The sequence below is a fragment of the Danio rerio genome, chromosome 19 (genome assembly GCF_052040795.2).
Source record: "Danio rerio strain M-AB ecotype USA chromosome 19, GRCz13ab, whole genome shotgun sequence".
NCBI lineage: Eukaryota > Metazoa > Chordata > Actinopteri > Cypriniformes > Danionidae > Danio > Danio rerio.
In genome coordinates this window covers 10,096,066-10,120,584 of record NC_141039.2, presented here as the reverse complement: position 1 = coordinate 10,120,584, position 24,519 = coordinate 10,096,066, and the positions used below count along the sequence as shown (strand labels likewise).

The 24,519-nt window shown below is 35.7% G+C and overlaps 1 protein-coding gene and 1 long non-coding RNA gene across 2 annotated transcripts; one reads left to right on the top strand and one right to left on the bottom strand.

Moving 5' to 3' along the window:
- Positions 1-1,798: 1,798 nt before the first annotated feature.
- LOC147832468 (uncharacterized) lies at positions 1,799-10,458 on the top strand. The gene is made up of 2 exons (XR_015945317.1): positions 1,799-8,129; positions 8,205-10,458. It is a non-coding gene; the product is annotated as an uncharacterized LOC147832468 (long non-coding RNA).
- rnf115b (ring finger protein 115b) lies at positions 7,746-23,256 on the bottom strand. Its single transcript, XM_087295470.1, has 9 exons — positions 23,153-23,256; positions 20,410-20,468; positions 20,033-20,099; positions 18,404-18,621; positions 17,794-17,862; positions 17,134-17,206; positions 15,057-15,150; positions 12,775-12,890; positions 7,746-10,050 (listed from the first exon to the last, which is right to left on the bottom strand). The coding sequence occupies exons 1-9, from the start codon at positions 23,228-23,230 to the stop codon at positions 9,919-9,921; spliced, it is 906 nt and encodes a 301-aa protein (XP_087151596.1). The 5' UTR covers positions 23,231-23,256; the 3' UTR covers positions 7,746-9,918.
- Between the last annotated feature and the right edge of the window lie 1,263 nt (positions 23,257-24,519).

Below are 24,519 nucleotides of genomic sequence, written 5' to 3'. Positions count from 1 at the left end.
TTCATATATATTAGCACTCTGAAAACTGTGTTAAAATTAAGTCCTGTTTACTGAATGATAACAGTAAAATGATCATTTTGTAAGAATAGGGAAGTCAAAACCAGAGCTGTAATAGCACATTCACACCATAAACGACAACTTTATTAGCATCCCCATCAAAGCATGATAATATTCACATTATTTGAAAGCCTGCATTCATATGTGGCTTTAAAGCAGGGGTGTCCAAACTCGGTCCTGGAGGGCCGGTTTCCTGCATAGTTTAGCTTCAACTTCCTTTAACACACCTCCCTGAAGGTTTTTAGTCTACCTAGAAAGAGCTTGATTAGCTGGTTCAGGTGAGTTTAATTGGGGTTGAAGCTAAAATATGCAGGACACCGGTCCTCCATTACCGAGTTTGGACACCTCTGCTTTAGAAGTAAAAATATATCTTTGAAAAAATATCATTACAAGTGGTGGGAATATTTTTTTACCTAAGTATTTTTGTAGTTTACACAATAGGTGAAAACCATATTGTTTTTATATATTCTGAAACCAGTGTTAATTTATTTTATTTATTTTTTGCTAAAGGTCCTGTGAAGTGTTTCAAAATGGGCATTTTTTATTTGACGTTTAACAATCTTAAACCGAAACATGAAGAGAGGGTTGGACACAGTGTAGCTCAACTGCTTTTTATACAACAGCCAATAGTGCTGCATTTTACCACCATTCTGGGAGTGGCTCAAGCACATCATATGAAAAGTAAATGAGAAGCGCCTTGAAGGGGTGGGGCAAGTCAGATACTAGAGAGCATTTGACTGGTCAGGATTTGATGAGAAAATAAAGTATGAGGTGACATGAATAAAATCGTTGATCCATTTCGGCGGACGTGACAAACTACAAGCTTTACATGTTTATATAAGTAAGATATAAACATTTAAAGCAAGAAGGCCACTGGTTCGAGTCTGGGTCAGTTGGCATTTCTGTGTGGAGTTTGCATGTTCTCCCCAAGTTGGCGTGGGTTTCCTCTGGGTGCTCCGGTTTCCCCCAGAGTCCACAGACATGCGGTATAGATTAATTGAATAACTAAATTGACCATAGAGCAGGGGTGTCCAAACTCAGTCCTGGTTATTTTAGTTCCAACCCCTGGTAAACACACCTGAACCAGCTAATCAAGCTCTTTTTAGGTATACTAGAAACTTCCAGGGAGGTGTGTTGAAGAAAGTTGGAGCTAAACTATGCAGGACACCAGCCCTCCAGGAGTGAGTTTGGACACCCCTGCCATAGAGTATGAGTGTGGGTGTGAATGAGTGTGTATAGATGTTCCTCAGTACTGGATTGCAGCTGGAAGGGCATCTGCTGTGTAAAACATATGTTGGATAAGTTGGTGGTTCATTCCACTGTGGTGACCACTGATGAATAAAGGGACTAAGCCGAAGGAAAATGAATTAATATCTTGTAAATGCAAATTCTGTCATTGTTTTGGACAGGGTTGCCAACCTTGTTCCTGGAGAGCCACCTTCCTGCAGATTTCAGTTGCAACCCATATCAAACACACCTGCCTGTAATTATCACGTGGTGTACAGGTCCTAATTAATTGGTTCAGGTGTGTTTGATATGGGTAGCAACTGAAATCTGCTGAAAGGTGGCTCTCCAGGAACAGGGTTGGCCACCCCTGGTTTTAGAGCACACTAGCTTATAGATATCCTAAAAACTAACAATATTGATACTAACATCTAAAAAGCTTTATTTTAATTTCATGAAATCTTTAAGTAAATTATTTTATTTTATTATAGAAAAAAATCTGTTTATTTTTGTTGTTGAAAACGTACAAGCATCCCCTAAAAGGCAACGCAAACCGGATGCGCCGCGACACGGCACGCACATGACAGTTGGATGTATCGCACACTAGACGCGCACATTTGCATCATATTTAAAATTAAACCATTCAGATGGCGCTCTGTGGCGTGGCAAAAATATGAACGATGTCCTGAGTCGTAGCTGGGCGCCGCAGACAGTCGCCGACTTGCAGCGCCGGTGTGTGTACCCTGATAGAAACTAATGTTTAGAATTCTGAAATTCATGGCACTGCGTGGTGCGGCGCAGTGGTGCATCTGGTGTGCAACCCCCTTTAAGCTGCTATAAAGATATTTCCAGCTGGGGATAACATCTCTCTTAGAAATTGCTAAAAATGATATGTTGAAATCGCTTTTGCAGCCAAAGAACAATTGTAATTATAATAACTAAATGACAAATTAGTGAAAAAAATGTTGTAGCTTGCTGTAAGAGTTATAACAACTGAAATATGAACCATTAGATTTAAACCAACTAAATCAACTGGAAAGTGTAAATAAATAAACGAACAACTAACTACTGTATATGATGCTTTGGCTACAGTACATACTCTGCTGTTTCTGAATATGTTTATATACACAAATTAATATGACTGTTCATTGTAACGATCATTATCTTAACAAAATAGTGTAGTGAATGAGTCAATGATTTAAAAAATGCTTGACACCACCTACTTGCACTATTTGGTAATGTACGAAAGGGCTGCTAAATGAATCCCTTTAATGGACATGGTCACTAAAATGAATCAATAGCCAAACCACCACTGCAAAAGTGGCATCGATTATAATAGTTTCAGGCTCCAGTTTGGCTTGTGTCAATGTTAACCCTCATGACTCTCATGAGTATTGTAGATGTGGTGTTAAAATGCATAGAAACCAATAATTAGGGAAAAGCAGACGACTGAAACTTTTTTTATTGGACTTTTGACTTCTTTCAAACAAACTATTCTTAAGTTTTTTGATCAAGCAGGCGGGATGATGAAATATATAGTTGTGTAATCCATATGGTTTTTTTTTTTTTGACATTGATCTAAGAGGTTGGTCAATTCTGCATTTAAACAAGTGCCAAGAGTCTTAATATAACCTGTCAAGGGATTGTCATTGCAGGGGCATTGCTTCATGAAACAAATATGAATAGTCATGTGACTCATTTACCTAATGATGCAGAAATGACCTTGGAGAAACAGATGGAAATCAGGCTTGATGGTTTAAATGCTGAAACTTGTGTTTCAAAACTAATTGTTGTTCGTTTTTTCAACCTGCAAATGAGTTGATAATTAATCTGACTGCATGGCATGGTGACGTGTCACACATTAGCGACATAAATTAATTAGGAAGGATGGTGTTCAAGAGCTTCGTCTTACAAAATCTGAATTTAATTACACACTTGGTGTAAGTGTGAGCAAATCTGATTTTCACACTACACAAACCTGCTGCTCAAAACATTTCTTTCTGTTTTTTTAGGTCTTGCATTTAGTTGTGTACAATATACAACAAAACCAACACTACTATGGCATGTTCATACAATTTTAATGAATTGTAAACTAATATAATCACTGATTCAAAGCTGGATTTTCAGCATCATGCCTGCAATCTTATTGTGAAAATGTACCCATGTGTTCATTTCTGAAGAGCACAAATTATGTAGCCAGAGCTAAATATGGCTGCATTTCGTCTTTAAAACGAATGCTTCGGGCCAGTATGACGCCGCTGACAGCTTCTGTTTCTTTTCATGCTTACCAGCTGACCGCTTACCTCACTGTAGACAACTTTTCCGCTCTTACCAGTTTTTCCAGTAGCTTGCCGCGTACATTGGCAGACTTGAGGCACAGAGAAGAGTTGATCTTAATGACAGGGATCGAGTCTAACAAAGAGAGCAGGCAAAACATAAACAAAAGGCAAAAATAATTAAATAAACAATTAAATAACAGAGCAGGAACATGGTAAGATCTGTAAACATGGTAAAAATCAGGAAGTCGCGAGGACTTTTCTTTTTCTAGATTGCTTTTGTGATCAAGTCAGTCGATGCTTAATCAGGGCTCAGGGAAGGGGGTGGGTAGGATAAACAGTCGGTCAGTCAGTCAGCCGACAGCGACCTCTGGTGGATTTACATGAGAACAGCAGGCATAAAAGGCACTCGAGAGATATTTGACATGTGAAAAAGCATACACAGCAACCTCTGGTGAATTCGCAAAATAAACTGCAAAAAAAAAAAAAACGTACCTTGGTCATATTTTGCGCTGTGTTTGTCAAATATATACAGCGGATGTATCCATAATGAGCCTGGGTGCCCCTTGATCTTTCAGAGATCATTCTGATATGTTGAAGTTTTAAGAAACATTTCTTAATAATATCAGTTGCTAAAAATTATTAACAGTCATTTCATAGTTTTGTAAAAACTATCATACATTTTGCAGGATGTTTTTTATAAGAGTTCAAAAGAACAGCATTTATTTGAAACAACAGCCTTCGATGTCATCTTAAATCTCTTTAATACATGTGTAACTAGGAATTTATAGTGCTAACTAAGCAATATTTGAAAATTGATTTTGACCATAGCGTAAATAAATAACTTGCAGCCAATCAGCAGTAAGAGACTTGTCTAGTAATCATAGTGGAGATAATCAAAAATAGGTGTGGTCATTTGGGGGAATAGGTGTGTTTGTTTTGATGACTTCAATTATCAACATCATTTAGCAGTATTAACTTAGAGTGCCTAAAAATATCTTACTAAAATATATGTACCAACTAAACACAACACATTGACGACTAATGATTAGTGAGTAATTATTCAAAATGTTACTTACATGTGCAATCTTATAACAGGCTTAAATATTACAATATTTGACAGTTTTAAGATTTATAAACATCATGGAAAATAATTTAATTAAATTAACAGTTTTGTGCTGTATATCAGCATTACATTGTCATTACACACCCTCTGTATATCAACATCAAATACTTGTCAGATGCATTTTTTTTAATCAGGGAACTATCTAATTTTATGTTGACAACAGCTGCATTTCCACCCATCTATTTTTATGCGCATTTTGAAACATCTATAACTAAAAACCAGGATGGAAATACTGACATACAAATAAATATTGAAAATGTGCATAAAAAATTATGTGCACAACTGAGTAGGATAAACTTTTTATCCGATAAGAAAAAAAATTTGCGTAAACTAATAGAAATGCATTTACCGAATAAATTTAAGAAAAAAAGTCATGTGATTTTCAACAATATCATGTGATAATAAAAATGGTGAAAATTGTCAGGTATGTTTGGGTGGACGATGAGGTCATAACGTAAATGTTATATACAAGAAAGAAGTGACGACCATCCTTGATGGTAAAAAAAAGGGGCAAAATTGTTGGTTGGGTTGAGTTGTAAGCTGTTGGTTGGGTTAAGGGAAGTAAGCAGGCGGGCAGATCAATCGGTAAAATTGGTTGGGATTAGGGAAGGAGGAGGGTGGGACAGCCGATTAGCTGGTCGCACAGTCAGTCATTCAGGCAGTCAGACAGACGCTTGTTCGACAGCTGCTCCTGGTGGGTTTACGCGAATACTGCGCAGGTGCGAACGGCCTCGCTAGAGACATTTGCGATTCGAAAAAGATCACATCGGCCTCTCATGGATTCACGAAAACAAAAACTGCAAAAATACGTACCTTCCGGCAGGTATTTCACGGTCTCCAGAAACGTCCACGGAACTACGCTTTCAGAATGAGCCTGGGCTGCAACCAACAATTTACAAAAGCCGTCCAAAAAAAGAAAAGCTCTCATCTGATTTTTACCACGTTTTCGATTTTACCACATTCTTATCCTGTTATGAACCCTTTCACTTTATTTTTTGGATTCTGTTTTTGTCTTACTTGATTTCTGGACCCGCTCTTCCCCGCACTCTTACCCGGTCATCGTCATCATCGTGGTCAGCTCCTCTCTGCGTCTCAAGTCTGCTGACGTACATTTGAGATACAAAAAAGCGCACACAGCGGCCTCTCGTGGATTCGCGAAAACAAAAACTGCAAAACCACAGGACAACGTTTTCAGAATGAGCCTGGGTTGCATGGAAGCGCGCAGCTGCAATGGATTTGTACTGTAGTTTGCTTTTGACAACACTAATGGTTGGGTTTAGGGATGTTGACGAGTGGGTATATCAAGCTGCACTGTAAAAAATCCATAAATTAATTGTTATAAACGAGGAAGAAGTGACAAAAACATCAGCGGAATGCGCAAATCTTCCAAAAAGTGCGAGCAGAGATGATCTTAAAAAGATATGACAAACCGTGGACTATTTAGCGTAATAGTTGAAAGAGCCTTAAACATTTAGTTTACATAATCTAATGCGCAAATAAGATATTATGTATGAAAAAATGCCTTCTAATGCAGCAACTTCCATTTTTCTTTTGATATTTTGCGCCAGTTTATAAGGAAGTGACGCAAATGTTCGCAAATGTTTTATGAAATGTTCCAGTTCTGAGCAGAAATTTAATTTGCATGTTTGGATGGAAACATGGCTATTATATGGTGTGCTGCAAGGATCTGTTTTAGCCCCTATGCTGTTTTCAACATGATGCCACTGTGAAATATTAGAAGACATGGCATTAGTTTACATTGTTGCGCAGATTATTTAAAAAACAATAATTATTAAAAACAATCTCACTTAAAAACATAAAAACTGGTGTTGTGTTTTGAAGTTTTGTAGACTTCTAGGATGATGCAGAAACTCTTGATCAATAAGCAAAACCGCATTTACTGCATATTCCAGTTTAGTTGATCAAGAATTTAACACTTTGATGCCAAGAACATTTAACAAAATTGGTAACAACATAGTAACTTATTGGATGTTTCCCAGTACTGGGTTGCAGCTGGATTATGGGTTGATTTCTTTATTTATTGCGACATTCTTTATTCCATCTTGTAAACATTTCAACTTCATATTTGCAGTTGTACAAAAAATTCTAATGACTCTCAGAAAGTTTAAAGGCCATTTTGTGAAGTGAACTTATCAATTATATTGACACTCAATATCAAAATATGGGTCAAAAAGTCAAGGAACCCTGAGAATAAGCACATCAAACAGCTTTGAGACATGAATACAATCCAACTTTTCCACTCTAAACCCACAAACCTCCAATAAAACCACACATAGTGAAGTCAGTCAACTTCTAGCAGAATACAGTAGTGTAAACTGTCAAGCCAAATCATCAGCAAACTAAGCATTTCACAGTGCAAAACTCCAGCAGAAATATCTAAATCTTTGCATTTCTATGATGCCTTTAAAAAGAAAAAGCGAAGGCATGTGTTAAACAGATGTCATCCTTCGACAGGTAGACAAACTTCTTTGTGAGGTATTAAAACGGCAGCTCTGAAGAAGCTATAGGGTAAACGTGTGCCACGCTATTAAAAATGCATATGCAACTTGAACTGTGTCCCCTGAGACATCTGTATCATCTATCTCAGCGCGGTGAGCTGCTGTCCAGCAGACCACCTAAAACACTGCGTCCCTTTCAGCATGGAATTATCATGTTTTACCTCCGGCTAGACTGTAAACATCTTTTATGGGCACAATTTCCAGATATTAAGTTGTCCAAGTCGGTTCCGAGCCTCAACTAAACTGAAATCTCAATAGTCGTTTATGAACACTGTTTATGAGTTTATATTTACAAAATCATGATGTAATAACTACAGTCTTATGACTTGCTGCTTTCCAGGGATCGATCTTTTAGCCATTTATAAAAGACAAATTACTAGCTATGTTTCCATTCATCTATATTTATGCGCATTTTGAAAGAAGGCATTAAAATGCTTAATGGAAACACAAAGATGCACATACATTTTGAAAATTTGCATAAAAAAGCTTGACCACAACAGAGTATTTTTAACCAATAAGAATAAACGTGCATAAACTATGATGGAAATTCAATTCATCTTTATTTCTATAGCGCTTTTACAATATAAATTGTGTCAAAGCAGCTTAACATAGAAGATTATCGTGAATTGAAACAGTGTCCGTCCAGTTTTCAGTGTTTAAGTTTAGTTCAGTTCAGTGTGGTTTAATTTTCACTGCTGAAAGTCCAAACACTGAAGAGCAAATCCATCGATGAGCAGCTCCACAAGTGCCAAACCAAGCAAGCCAGTGGCGAGGAACAAAACTTCACCAATTGACGAAAGTGAAGGAAAATCCTCCATAGAGATACCAGGCTCAGTTGGGAATCACATTTATCAGATAAACATTCCAGCATGTGTATCAAAGTCATATTGATTTATAAAAATAAAAATAAGTCAACACAGGCTCGTTGTGGATTCGTACCCCTGTCTACATTTCTGGAGACTGCAAAATATGTACTCAGAGGTAGTCTGATGCTGCCAACAGCTTCTGTTCCTTTTTGCACTACTAGCTGACAGCTTGAATGGACGGCTTGCCCAGTAGCGCTCCACATATGCCAGAAGACTTGGGACATGGAGTGGAGTGGACAGTGACGACAAGGTTCAAATCCAGCAAAGAACGGTTACAGAAATTCAGTAAAGCAACAAATAAATAAATAACAGACTGAAAACGTTGTAAAATCTGAAAATGTGGTACAATTGTGTGGTCATGATGGCCTTTCTTTTTCTAGATAGCTTTTGAAAACACTATCGCTAGAGTTTAGGGAGGGGATGGGATGGTCAGTTAGTTAATAGCAAGCTGGTCAACTGTAGTGTATGTTGTTGCGCCCTCTGGATAAATTTAAACTCATCAAAAAGTGTACACATCGGCCTCAGGTGGATTCACAACAAAAAAAAAAAAACTGCAAGCAGACATACCTTCGGGTATATAATTCCTGGTCTCCAGAAATGTAAACAGGGGTACATTTCCACAATGAGCCTGGGCTGCAATAAGTGTGACGAGATGGCATTAAAGGAAAACCAAGTGACAGACCACATTCTACAATATCTGAAATGTTGTTTCGGTCATTCTAAAATCCTTCAGCCCTATTATTAGCTCCCAGAACTGTCTTGAGCAGCTACTCTCCCAAAAAGTGGTTTCACGTCTCCAAAAGTCAACACACATTCACTGTGTTTCATCTTCTGAGGCACAAGTCATATTTGACGTCAGTTTAGCAGAAAGTCACGATTGTGTTCTCTTTGAATGGAAACGCTGTTTTATTCGCAAATGTTTTATGCGATATTCCAGTTTTTCCAACTCAGGCTCATTGCGGATGCGTACCCAGGTCTACATTTCTGAAGACAGAGAAATACGTAACCGGTACGTCTGCTTGCAGTTTTTGCAAATGGACCAGAGGTCACTGTGTACTATTTTTGATGATCTCAAATTTCTTTTGCACGTCCTCTTCTCTCGTAAATCCACCAGAGGGTGTAATATCTAGACATATCTACACTTCAGCTGACCAGGCCAGCTTACTGTGGACTGACTGACCAACCCAACCCCATCCCTAAACCCAACTGATAGTGTTTTCAAAAGCAATCTAGAAAAAGACAAGCCTTCGCGAGTGCGAGTTCACCACGTTTTTAGCCTGTTGTTTATTTGTTTATATATTTTTTGCTTTTGTTTTACCTGGTTTCTGGATCCGTTCTTTACCAGTCTCAAACCCCGACGTCATCTCAAAATCCATCAGCATACACAGCGAGCTACTGGGCAAACTGGTAACACTGGTAAAGCTGTCCACATGGAGGTAAGCGGTCAGCACAGAAAGAAACAGAAGCCGGCAGCGGAGCAATACCACCCCATATCTTTCGTTTTACAGATAAAATTGAGCCAGACGTAGATCTGGGTACATGTTTTGCAGTCTTCAGAAATGTAAACAGGGGTACATATCCACAATGAACCTGTGTTGAGTTTTGCTCATAAGTCTAGTTTGCATATTTGAATAGAAACATAGCTACTGTTTATCAGGATAAAAACATTACGATCATGATTTCATATAGCAGTACACTGTGAGTGTATATTAGTACCATTTGTTGTTGCTTTTGACATCTCAAATTTGGTTTTCTGCCTGGACTAAAATGAAATAGAAGGCACCTGAGGTCTTTGTAGAGGCTTCATGAAGCACTGGTGAATAATTAAAGTGATAAAGGCAGGAAAGAGGCTAAAGAGTCTCGAAGGTGCTTCGTTCTGGTAAATCTGGAGGTGATGGGATTGTTTCTTGAGGATCTGGTCGTGGTTGAAAACCCCGGTCTTCACCATCCAGACTCTTCCGACAGACAGGACAGGTGTCGTGCTGATAAAAACACAAAACGGTAATGATTGAGGACCATTTCTGATGTGGTGGATTTGTACTTGGTGTAGTTTTCAGGGAAAAGATGTTTAGAGACTTTATTACGATTATATCTTGCATTTCAATCTTTTTTTTTTTGTTGAAATTTTGATTTTAATCTCAAAAGTTGAAACTGAGACACATTATCATAATTTTTAATAAAAAGTCAGAATTTTATATTTCTAGCAAATCCTTGTTTATGTCTTGCTACTGCTTTTTTCTCAGAAAATTTAGAAAATATCTTGCAATTCTCACTTCTTTTCTGTGGAATTTAAGTTTACACTTCAAAATCCTGACCATTTTCATTTACATCATTATAAATATTATACGTTATAAACTGACTTTTGAAAAAAAAAACAAAAAAAAACAAAATAGCATCATGTAAACTTCAAAGTCATGCTGATAAAAACACAAAAAGATAATGAATGTTTTGTATATAGTTTTTAGGAGAAATGAATGTCTAAACTGCATGTTTAGAGGCTGTTTTTACTTGAGTTCTGATTTTATATTGTGCATTTTAAGCCTTTTTTTCATAATTGTGATTTTAATCTTAAAAGTAAAACTGAAAGAAACATCACAATTTTTAAACCTTTTTTGTTTTAAATTGTGAAGTTAGTATCCAAAGTTGATACTGCGAGACACGTTATTACAATTTTTAATAAAATGTCAAAATTATAAGTGCATTTCTCACAAATCTTTGTTTATGTCTCGTAAATTTGCTTCTTTTTTCTAAAAACTGAGCAAATATCTTGCAATTCTCACTTTGTTTCGTGGAATTTAAGTTTATATATTAAAATTCTGCCTTTTTTTACTGGAAATTCAAGTTTACATTTCACAATTTGGGCTATTTTCATTTATATCATTATACATTTTTCATTAATTAGTGTATAAGCTTTCTTGCAATTCTGAATTAATTTTTTCCAGAGGAAAAATGTCGGAACTCAAAGCAAATAACTCAAAATTTCAAGTCATGAACTCACTTTTGAGGGGAAAAAACTAGATAGTCTCATGTCAACTCAAAGTTTGGAAAAGACTAACTAATACTTTTGAATTCTATAGAAGAAAACAAAATTCTATGGTGTTAATTAGTGTTTAAAAAAAAGCTTTAAACATAAAAGACTTGGAAAAAAAAAACAATAACGAACCCTAAACTTCTAACTGGTAGCATAGATTAATTTAGCGCACAACTGCTGTCTAGTTTTCAAACATCATTATCATCATTTCAAACCTGCCAGCTCAAAAATCCATGTTTGCGGTTTGACTGTGTGTAATGTACAGAAGAAGCATTACAGCCTCTTCAAGTAATGTCAACCACAAGGTTTATGGTGCTCATAAATCTAGACGTGACATTTTAAAAACCCACTGGGAATTTCCAATTGTGAATTCGTCTTTGAGTTGCTCTACAAACTGACATCGCAACTGACCACCTCTATTTATACGCCCAATGATGCTTTATGTGAATTACAGGAGTGCATTCAGTTCACTTGTAAACAATTGTTGCATCCCAATCCGCATACTAAAACTACATCCTAAACTATGTACTGTTTTTGTGAAGAAAAAGTACATACATTTGAGTGTATAAGAGTAGAGTATGCCAGCTTTGGGACATACTACTTCCTCATTAATGTACCGTTGTGCTGCTTAGTTATGTACTCCGTCAATCATCTTTTGAAATTTAGATAATTTCGCATTCAGAAGTTAATGTCCAAACACGTCTTTTTTATACACTCACCAGCCACTTTATTAGGTACACCTTACTAGTGACAGATTGGACCCCCTTTTGCCTTTAGAACTGTCTTAATACTTCATGGCATAGATTCAACAAGGTACTGGAAATATTCCTCAGAGATTTTGCTCCATATTGACATGATAGCATCACGCAGTTGCTGCAGATTTGACAGCTGCACATCCATAATGTGAATCTCCCGTTCCAACACATTCTAAAGGTGCTCCATTGGATCGCGTTCTAGTGACTGTGGAGGATATTTGCATACAGTGAACTCACTGTCATGTTCAAGAAACCAGTCTGAAGTGATTCGCGCTTTATGACATGACCCGTTATCCTGCTGGAAGTAGCCATCAGAAGATGGGCACACTGGTCATTAAGGGATGGACATGGTCAGCAACAATTCTCTGGTAGGCTGTGGCGTTGACACAATGCTCAATTGGTGCTAATGGGCCTAAAGTGAGCTAAGAAAATATCCCCCACACCATTACACCACCATCACCAGCCTAAACCGTTAAAACAAGGTAGGATGGATCCATGCTTTCATGTTGTTGATGCCAATTGTTGAATATTACTTACTATACTGTACAAAATGCAAAGAGTTTATAATATGGAGGAACGAAACACTGAACTCAAAGGAGCTTTGGCCACTTGTGATACTAATGTTGCATTTAAATACCAAGTGAATGAACCAAACTGGAAGTGCAACCCATAATTTCAAAGAAAGTAGTCACATGTGGAAAAAAGTTGAATATTCTTTGACTAGTCCATTAGTGTAAAGTTGTTTTTCTTCAGTCAACCACTAGAGGGCCTTTCCATATATTTTTGCTTGTTAGTCAACTATAAGCAACGATTAACACATGGCTGCCACCATTTATGACAGCAGCCCTAAATTAAGCATATGTTTCTCCTTTATTCTGGTAGTCTGATGGCACACAGATTCAGGTTTCTGAAACTCATACCAGTTGAAGCCAGGGCACAATACAGCTGCTGTGAAAGTAGTGCAGACACGGCAGCTGTCGGACAGATTCCCCAACAGAAAACTCCTCTCGACACACGGGGCATTCCAGCCGGCATGCTGAGAGACAGAGAGAGACAGAGAGAGACATAGGGGGAAAATATGGCATGGATGAACTCAAGAAAAGAAATGGAGAAAACAACTGTGAGGTGCTGCATGCATGCTAATAAAAAAGAGATTTCATAAGCATTTGTTTAACGCTTATTGTTCATGTTTTAAATTCTTTTTTTCATAGTTATATGAGATGTAAGTTGACATCCCATTGTGTTTCATTGCTAACATTATGGGCCCTTATCATACCTCCGGCACAATAAGGCACAAGATGTGTTTGGCGCGATTTGTTGCCATTTTCAGACCAGGGCAACACTAATTTTCATGCTTTGCGCCACATTGTTTAAATAGCAAGTACATTTGTTCCACTTTGTGGACTTATGATTGTGCTGGTCTAAAATAGAAGTGTATTAAGGCACATTGCTGGGGAGTTGTTATTTTAATAATAAAGTCATCTGGAATGACAAAGAAAGTGTTCTTGCAGGACTTCCACAGTTCATCAGAATTCTTTAGATCCTTATTTCACGCCTCCTCCATCTTACCTCAGTCATGCTCAATAATGTTCATGTCTGGTGAATGGGCTGGCCAATCCTGGAGCACCTTGACCTTCTTTGCTTTCAGGAACTTTGATGTGGAGGCTGAAGGAGCGCTATCCTGCTGAAGAATTTGCCCTCTCCTGTGGTTTGTAATGTAATGGGCAGCACAAATGTTGATACCTCAGGCTGTTGATGTTGCCATCCACTCTGCAGATCTCTCACACACCCCCATACCGAATGTAACCCCAAACCATGATTTTTTTCTTCACCAAACTTGACTGATTTCTGTGAGAATCTTGAGTCCATGCGAGTCCCAATAGGTCTTCTGCAGTATTTGTGATAATTGGGATGCAGCTCAACAGATGATTCATGGGAATATATAAATGAATTTAACTTCTAAAATTAATTTAAAGTTTTATTAAGAAGTTTTATTATAAAAATAATAGAAACTTTTACTTTTCAATATGTATTTGCTTTATTTACAATATATATATATATATATATATATATATATATATATATATATATATATATACACACACACACACACATAATTTTTTCTTTTTAAAATATTTTCCAAATGATGTTTAACAGAGCAAAGAATTTTTTACAGTATACCTGATAATATTTTTTCTTCTGGAGAAAGTCTTATTTGTTTTATTTCGGCAAGAACAAAAGCCGTTTTTTATTTTTTAAACACCATTTTAAGGACAAACTTATGAGCCCCTTCTGAATTTTTTTTTCAATAGTCCACAGAACAAACCATTGTTATACAACAACTTGCCTAATTACTCTAACCTGCCTAGTTAACCTAATTAACCTAGTTAAGCCTTTAAATGTCACTTTAAACTGTATAGAAGTGACTTGAAAATATATATAGTCAAATATTATCTACTGTCATCATATTTCATAATTCAGGGGGGCTAATAATTCTGACTTCAACTGTATATAAATCTATAATAAATATGCATGTAATATACAAATTTTACAATGTGAATGTATAGAACTTAAGAATTTTTGTTTATTGATTTAGCCATACATGGTTCATTAAGCATATTCAGTAGTTTACCTTATTTATTTGTTTATTTATTTATTTTTACCCATATACATTGGTTTCAGAAGTGTTTAGTGAACATTTATTCATTCATTCATTCATTCATTTTCTTGTCGGCTTAGTCCCTTTATTAATCCGGGGTCGCCACAGCGGAATGAACCGCCAACTTATCCAGCAAGTTTTTACGCAGCGGATTCCCTTCCAGCCGCAACCCATCTCTAGGAAAGTTAAGTGAACATAATTCTGCAAAGATTCCCTGTTGAGATGACCTTCAAGTGGAAATCTTCAAATATTTCTAAACTGATTTGTAGCTCTGCAATCAATAACATGAGGGGGGAAGATGCAAGTGTCTGGAAATATTTTATATGAATACACCAAAAACACAATGCGCTGTTGACAGAATCACAGAGATTCATCTTGTTTTAACACTTTCCAGTTCACACTCCCTAATCTATCAATCTCGATACAATAGTCTGCCAGGAAAGCCAAGAAAAAAACACTTCCTGGAGGTGAGCAGATGTATCTGAACAGCCGTGTTTTGCTTTTGCACTTAAGAGTGTGACTCAGAGGATTATGGGAACTCACCAGCCTGCTCTGAGGAGATGCTAACGGTGGGCAGAGATGAGATCATCTCCTTCTCGGCAGGAGGGGGGCCGCTGTTTTCAGACTGACCAAGCAACTAGAAAAGACAAGGGAAAAATGGGAAGTGGTGACCAAGATGCTTCTTTCATTTCAGCAAAAGGTCTATAACATGTTTGACCTACACAAATTTAAAGAGACGGTACACCCGAAAACTGTAAATCTGCTGCTGATTTACTCACCCTCAGTTCATCCAAGATGAAAACTAATTTTCTTCAGTAGAACAGAGTCAAAAACACAATCACTACCTGACAAAAGCATTGTCCTCTATTCAAGTTTTAGGAACAACAAATAATAACTTGACTTCTAGTTGATCATTTGGTATCAGAAGTGGCTTATATGAAACGCAAAGGCCTCTAGATTACGCAAATTTTAACATGATAAAATACGATCATGCCCTAATTTTTTATTATTTCATTAGGACACTAAGGTCTGACTTTGCTAAGACAAAAGTCACTGAACAGAAATAATGCACAATATAGAATATAAAGTCATGGTGCAGTGGAACAAGAATTAACATTGTGTACGATTCCCAAGAGCTCAGAGGACTGCATCCATACATCTCTACAATGACTCAAAGAACTTCTTTATAACTCATCTGGAATGGCAAAGAAAGCGCTCCTGCAGGACTCCCAGAGCTCATCAAGATTGTTTAGATTCATCTTTAATGACTCCTCCTTCATCTTACCCCAGACATGCTCAATAATATTCATATCTGGTGATTGGGCTGGCCAATGCTTGAGCACCTTGACCTTCTTTGCTTTCAGGAACTTTGATGTGGAGGCTGAAGTATGAGGAGTGCTCTCCTGCTGAAGAATTTGCCCTCTGCTGTGGTTTGTAATGTAATGCGCAGCACAAATGTCCTGATACCTCAGGCTGTTGATGTTGCCATCCACTCTGCAGATCTCTCGCAAAAATTAGATTTAGGAACCAAACTGCTGTGAAAGTACTGTTTGCTGAGGATTAGAACTGATTTATACTTTTGTCCGAGTCCGCAACACAAGTGTGTATCCAAGCTAGCTGCGTGCTTAATGCAAATCCTTATATGCAATACAAATGAATAATAATGAACACACTTTACAAGAAGGCTTCATTAGTTGATGTTAGTTAATGTATTTTTACAAACATGAGCATATAAGAAAGGGGGCGTCACAGTGGTGCAGTGGGTAGCATGATCACCTCACAGCAAGAAGGTCGCTGGTTCGAGCCTCGGCTGGGTTAGTTGGCAGTTCTGTGTAGAGTTTTCATATTCTCCCCATGTTCGCGTGGGTTTCCTCTGGGTTCCCCCCACAAGTCCAAAGGCATGCGGTTAAGGGAAACTGTCCGTAGTGTATGTGTGTGAATGAGTGTGTATGGGTGTTTTCCAGTGATGGGTTGCAGCTAAAAGGGCATCCGCTGCGTAAAACATGTGCTGGATAAGTTGGCGGTTCATTCCGCTGTGGCGATCCCAGATTAATAAAGAAACTAAGCCGAAAAGAAAATGAATGAATGAAATTACATTTAGTAGGTTTCTTTGCTATTATTATTTTATTTGTTTGTTTATCTTTACTTGTTTTCTACCATTTTAAAATATTTTATCTGTCGTATTAAGTATGCACATGTTTAATTATTGTTTGTTTTTGTTGTTCTTGCAGTTCTTGTTTTCTTTTGTAATGTACCCTAAAATTATATAATTTATATTATATATAAATATAAATAAAACATAAAAAAGCCACTGGTATTAATTTGGCTTTGTCTTCATATGTTTTTTAACTCTAGTCTTCGATATCCATTTTATACATCACCAAGAACCACAGTTTCAGCAAAAAAATAAATAAATATTTAGCATATCTTACTAAAAAAAGACCTTCATCTTGTATGGCCGGAGGATGAGTAAATTATCCTCAAATGGTTATTTTTGGTTGAACTGTCCCTTTAATCGTCAGCTGGCAAAACACTGAGGAGACTAATGAGGCTAAGTGCAAAGAGGCTGAGGCCATGAGTCATATAACTGGATGATGTCAGAGATGACAGCGTGACTAACCTGTGTTACGACCGCATCCAAACCTCCCTGTCCCCAAGCATAGTCTCCAGGGTTTGAGTGCAGCGCGCTGGACCTGAGGAACAGGTTATTGATAAATCAACAGAGATATTGATTTAATATATGCAAATCCATGGAAATGTACACTGAAAAAAAATGCTGACAAAATTGTTGCAAACGATTTATGTGTTGAATTTAAACAAACAAATGAAATTTAGTAATGTTCAACTTAAGTTGTTGGCTTAAATTCAGCCCAAATAAATTGTTTACAACCACTGTAAATGTAGTAAATCCAAGAGAGTAATCTTTAAATATTTTTTTCAGGGCAGGAAAAAAGTGGAACTTGAATATCTTTTGCTGGTTTCTGAACAACATTTCTATCAGATAAAATTAGGTAATTTTCCCAGTACTGGGTTGCGGCTGGAAGGGCATCCACTGTGTAAAACATGCTGGAATAGCTGGCGGTTAATTTCGCTGTGGTGATCCCTGATAATCAGGGACTAAGTCGAAAAAAAATTAATGAATGTGTTAAGATGAGGTAATGGGTTAAGTAAGGTAAAACTGGTAAAACTGATCCAAAATCTTACTGATTGACTGATTAAAGTGTTATTTTGGTGTTATATTATATCTGAAAGAGTCTTGTTTTAACCATTTTAAACATACCATGAGGAGGTTTGGGGACCTGCACTGTCTGAATTGGAAAACAGACCTGCCAGGAACTGCTGTACAATCCTTAGGGAAAGACAAAAAGAGAGCATCAGTGCATCAAAAATGCAATTTAACTATCTTTACTATCTTTAACCAACTTTAATATAAGAATATCTGACTTAGTAATAAACATGTGTTTAAAAATGAGGGATTGAGAGGACATATGGGTGAATATTTGAATAAATATAATCATTCATTCTAAAAAATGTATATATTTTTTTTAGAAAAACACCATTTTTTTGTGTAATTCAGAATTATTTCTGAGCTTTGATATCCTGTACTTATATATACTTAAATATGATGATTTATTTTAAAACAACTCCTGATAGATGGGGTGGGGGGTGGGGGGTTACGCGTCAACATTTTTTTTACAGATGTCTGACCAAAAAATGGACAAACTTGTAATTCGTCCTCCACAAAAAAGACAGAGTCTCACTGATTGATAAAGTGTAACAAATAACCTGCAAGTATTAAATTGTTATATTATTAATTAATGGCTATATTATTTTTTCCCTTATACACCAGTGTGAATACTGATACTTTTGTTATTACTTTTGCTACACACCCCTCCACAGCCTGTCCCTGATCCTGTCTGGAGTTTGTCTGTGGGCTGTTTTGTTGAGGCTCGGTGCAGTCTGACAGACTCTCGACGGATGCCACAGGTCCCGCCGTCCCAGAGGCAGGATCAGCAACTGCTGGCTGGAGCCCGGAGCTGCGGAGCGCGTCTGTGACCGAGGGCTCGGAGAGCAGGGCTGAATGCTCCATGAAGAGCAGCTGCCACAGCTAAAGCAAAGACAAAAGACTCATTGAAAATGATGACTGACACCCCTTAAAGGGACAGTTCACCCCTAAAATTAAAATTTGTTGACATATAATGACCATATAAGATGTGCAGTTGAAGTCAAAGTTACAATTATTAGCCCTCATGTGAAATTCTTTTCTTTTTTAAATAGTTCCCAAATGATGTTCAACAGAGCAAGGAATTTTTCCACATTATTTCCGATAATCATTTTTCTTCTGTAGAAAGTCTTATTTGTTTTCTTTCAGCTAGAATAAAAGCAGCTTTTAATTTTTTGAAAACCATTCCTAGGTCAATATTATTAGCCCTCTTAAGCAAATTTTTCTAATGTCTACAGCACAAACTATTGTTATACAATAACTAGCCTAATACTCTAACCTAATTAACATAGTTAAGCCTTTAAATGTCACTTTAAAGTGAATACTAGTATCTTAAGAAAATATCTAGTTAAATATTATTTACTGTCATCATGGCAAAGATAAAATAAATCAATTATTAGAAATGAGTTATTAAAACTATTGTGTTTGGAAATGTGTTGAAAAAAATGTTCTTTCTGTTAAACAGAAATTGGGGAAAATATACAGGGAGGCTAATAATTCTGACTTCAACTGTAGGTCAAAAAACAAACAGGTTTATATATTTGTAGTCTTTTGTGTCTAGAGCTTGAAAGTCAAAAAGACATACACAGACAAAAATAAATGAAAGCAACACTATGCAAGTTTCTCTCGTGGCTCCCTCTTGTGGTTGATCATCGCAACTGCCTGTCAGTAGTCTGTAAAACCATGGACTAACCTGACACGAGGGCATAAGCCGACACCTTATTTAGAAACAATTTCCATGGACCAGGTGAATCAGGTGTTACATTACACTATGAACAACCAATATCATCACATAACAACCAGTTGCCTCTTAAAGTTGCCATGAAATTATCTTGATTTGTACAGTTGAAGTCAGAATTATTATTAGCCCTCTTGATTTATTAGCCCCTTTATTTTCTCCCAAAATTCTGTATAAGGGAAAGAAGATTTCTTTTATCTTTGCCATGATGAATATTTTACTAGATATTTTTCAACATACTTGTATTCATCTTGAAGTGACATTTAAAGGCTTAACTAGGTTAATTAGCCAGATTAGGGTAATTAGGCAGGTTTTTGTATAACGATGATTTGTTCTGTAGCTAAAAAAACTGAAGAAAAAATATTATTGAAAATACTGTGAAAAAAGTCTTGCTTTGTTAAACCTCATTTGGGAAATATCTGAAAAAGAATTCATAGGAGGGCGAATAATTTTGACTTCAACTGTATATAGTAGTTTTTATTAACTTAAACAATGTATCTGTGCACTTCATTATTTTGTAAAAAATGATTAGCATGGTGTAAAAGTAAAATATTATACCTCAGCAAACTGTGAGGTCATGTCATCACTGCCTGTCCCAGCAGCACCATCCCGATTCTGAAGAAGACTAAGAAACATGTTTTACTCATTGTAAATGACAATATACAAAACAATATTGTCAATATTATTCACAATAATACAATCATCAAAATTAAAAATAATGTGCAATAATACAAAAGAGCAAACGTCTAAAATGTACATAAATACAAAGACATTTTTTATTGGTATTAATTAATAAATATTTTCAGTATCTTTTTCATTTTCATTTATTATTCTTTATTGTATGTAATTTTTTTCTGAAGGTTTTGTTCTCCATGAAACAAGAGCAATAATCTTTATCATTCACTACATTTAGTAGCATAAATGCAGAAATGTACCTGAAGTTTTCTGACACCTCTTCAATAAAGCCAGATTCACATCTGGGACATACATATTCCTGTTTAAAAGATTAATAAACAGAGGTATATTATGTCAGAATGTAAACTGTTTGTCATTAGATTGTAATGTGTAACATTTTATACAACTGAAAGTCTCAAATAAACTGGCCCCAATTCTGACCTTTAAATTAGTCTGAAGTTTACGCTTATTTAATATTGGAAAGCACGAAAAAAACACTAAAATAAAAAACTATATATATATATATATATATATATTTATATATATATATATATATATATATATATATATATATATATATATATATATATATATATATATATATATTTTTTTTTTATATTTTTTTTTTTCCCCCCAATTTCTGTTTAATGAAGAGCAGATTTTTTTCAGCACATTTCTAAACATAATAGTTTTAAACTCATTTCTAATAAATCATTTTAAAGATTTTATCTTTGTTATGATGACAGTAGATAATATTTTACTAGATATTTTTCAAGACACTTCTATACAGCTTAAATTGACATTAAAAGGCTTAACTAGGTTAATTAGGTTTACTAGGCAGGTTTGGGTAAGTAGGCAAGCTATTGTATAACGATGGTTTGTTCTGTAGATTAACAAAAACAAAAATAGCTTAAAAAGGGCTTATAATTTTGTCCTTAAAACGGTGTTTAAAAAATTTAAAACTGCTTTTATTTTAGCCGAAACAAAGCAAATAAGACTTTCTCTAGAAGAAAAAATATTATCAGAAATACTGTGAAAATTTTGTTGTTCTGTTAAACATCATTTAGGAAATATTTAAAAAAGAAAAAAAATCAAAGGGGGGCTAATAATTCTGACTTCAACTGTATATATATATATATATATATATATATATATATATATATATATATATATATATATATATATATATATATAAAGACAATGGTATTAGCTGTTTTAGGGACTGGTACATTTTACTAGCTGGCCCAATCGACAACGGCCAGCTGGTTTTGAGAGGGGCTGACCCGATCAGAGGTTACGGAGATCGTGAGTGCCAGGGCTGAATTTTTGTTCCAGTCCTCCCCTGTTTAGTTTATTAACATGTTAATAAAAAAGTTCTCCAGTGAGCTTTTGACTGTTAAACTCTTATTGGTTCTTCCAGATAACTTTATTGTATTACTTCTATATGAAGGGATCAGAGATGAACTTACCATTAAAGGGTTAGTTCATTTAAAAATTAATATTCTGTTTTTAATTACCCTTATTACATTCATCAGTGATTCAATCAGAATATTATGAGGCTACAAGAATACTACAGTTTGTGCTAAGAGTTTAGTGTCAGTATAGGGTGCGCATGTATAAGCACTGTGCACTGATACATACCTTGAATTGAAGAAAGTGTTTAATGTGTGCACAAGAGTATTCGTGTAGCTTGATAATTATTCGATTGAACCACTGAAGGCATGGACCGTTTTGAGAATCCAGACTGTCCAATATGGAGGATGATGGAACTCCCAAATTTCAGTATTTGGGAACTGTATTATGAAGATGAACTAAGGTATTGGGGGTTTAGAACAACATGAGGGTGAGTAATCAATCACATAACTTTCATTTTTGGGTAAACTTACCCTTTAAATCACAAAATTTACATAAACTGTGTGCAGAAATATGGATAGAGTTGTGCTCAGCAATACTGTTTTGTATAAAAACATATGTGACAATCTGACCAGAGAATACAGTTCAACCCTTCTGTTAAAAGTAATATACCTTTATTATGCTGACATTTGTATGAATCATTTGTTTACCCAAAAGATAAAAAAGGAACAAAATATTATGAAAAAGCTTTGACACCAGTATTCTAGATTGTATAAATAAATTAATATGTATATGCTTTATTTTTATTTATATTAATATACACTGGCTAAGTAATAAAGTTACGACAAACCAATAAAATTTCAGATCAATAAATGAATCAGATAAATAAAAGTAGAGATTTTATGATTTCCTAATGAGAGGAACGACAATCCTTAATTTTAAAACTCAACTGTGTGGTTTTTGATTAAATATTCAATTTAAAAAGTAATAAAATGTTTTTGCTGCTTGTTCAAACCACTTATTTAAAAACAAATGAGTTGAAACAACACTATTTTTAAAGTATTTTTTGGCACAACGTAATTGCTTTAAGTTCAGTCCACTTAAATTTGTCAAAACGATTAACTTAACCGATTTGTGTTGGGACAACATGAACACATTGTGTAGAATCCAGCATTTTTTATAGTGTATAAGTTTAAGATAGAATGGAGACTAAGATTGTATTAGACAGCTTAATCAGTATAGTTTCAATCAAATATTTCATTTCTTGTATCATATTTATTGACATGACATAAGCACCTTTGTGTCCGTCAATGTACTGCATGCGTGTTTCTACTTCAGACGGTCGAGACTGTGCTAAATTTGGAGTCAGTGTAACTCCCAAACTTGGATACCGAATTCCTCGCAACCATGGCACTCATCACACACTCCTTATAACATTTAGACCGCAGTTACATTGAAGACAGTTTCTATCTAATACCAAACCAATGCGCGTCGACTCATACAGACGCGACATCTATAAAATTAGACAGTCGTGTACTGTAAGTTAGTACTTCTGCAGTAAGTTATGTAAGAAGGTAGGCGTTGGGGTTAACATGGGGTAAGCAGACAAAACGCAGACATAGGCAGGTAAATAAGAGTCTGTGGACTCACCGGTAGCTTTGGGTCTATTTCACCTTTACAGCAGTGACAGAAGAACCGGTGTCGTGGAGCAGCAGCGGCCTCCGCCATCTTCACTCAGAAGCAGCGACTGAATTAACTCTGACGTGACGGAGGGCTGCTGTCAAGGAGACGCGTCAGCCAGAACGATCCACTTTGAGTAACCAAATATAAAAGTTTCATTCGTTTTTCGTTTATTCCGTAAATGCAATCGCGTTACTTCTTTTTGTGAGACACGATTCAAGTTATTAAATATGATTTTAAAGTACACATGAAATCAAAACTAGCCATATTGTTAGCTGACATTGCTAGTTTTGTGGTGAACAATTCGTCTGTGTAATGATATGACGAATTGAATAATGAATAAATGAATAATGTGTATGATTCAGCATAGCATGAACTTACCTGATATAACATAAGAACTGCAGAGTCAAGCATTTTCAATTAGGTCCTCACTCCATTCAGCTCTTCTGATGGCTGTTAGCCAAAGCTGTCTGCAGTTGGCATTAAAAGCAGTGTGGTGTACAGTAAAATTTAAGGCTTCTATTTTCGAATTTGGCATCCTACCACACAACACGACATGTTTGCTATTGCAACTGGTCTTTTTTTGCAACCGGTATGCACGGTTGTCATGTGTGATGTAGGTTGGTAATTCCCCAATAGCTTAGATATTTTCCCTGCTGAAATTTTGCTGCTTGTTGAATCTCTTAAACTTATTAATAAGAAAAACAATACATTTCTTAATGATAACCTTTTCTTAATGATTGAAGATTGTTAAAAAAAATAATAATTTCCCCTAGCAGTAACTTCCAAAAACTTCTTTTTACAGTGTTATTAGGTTAGTGGTTTCTTATTTATATTACTTACATTCAATTAAAAAGCTAAATTTATTAGAATATCATCAAATTAACATCAAACTATGTATTATAGCTACATAGCCTACAGCCTTCTGCTGAGAGTTAAAGAAATAAAGCAAAAAGTATATTCATTCGTATAAATATTTGTTCTGCTATACTGATATTGTGTATATTGTATTATGTATTAATGCGATTATTAAGGGCACTTCAAAATATTTTGAATAATTATAATTTTAGCTCTTAGAATGACTTTTAAGAATATTCATATTGTTGTATTCACAGAGGCGTTTATTACAACAGCATTTGCATATTTATTAAAGGGGTGGTCCACTACGATATCATATTTTAAACTTTAGTTAATGTGTAAGCTGTGTGAACATAAAAAACATCTCTGAATGTAATACGTTTAAAGTTCAATGCAAAAGGAGACATTGGCTTTTACAGAGTTAGCTTAGCAAAGCCTACAGCGAATGAAATTTGGAGACTAAAAAAATATACATCTGG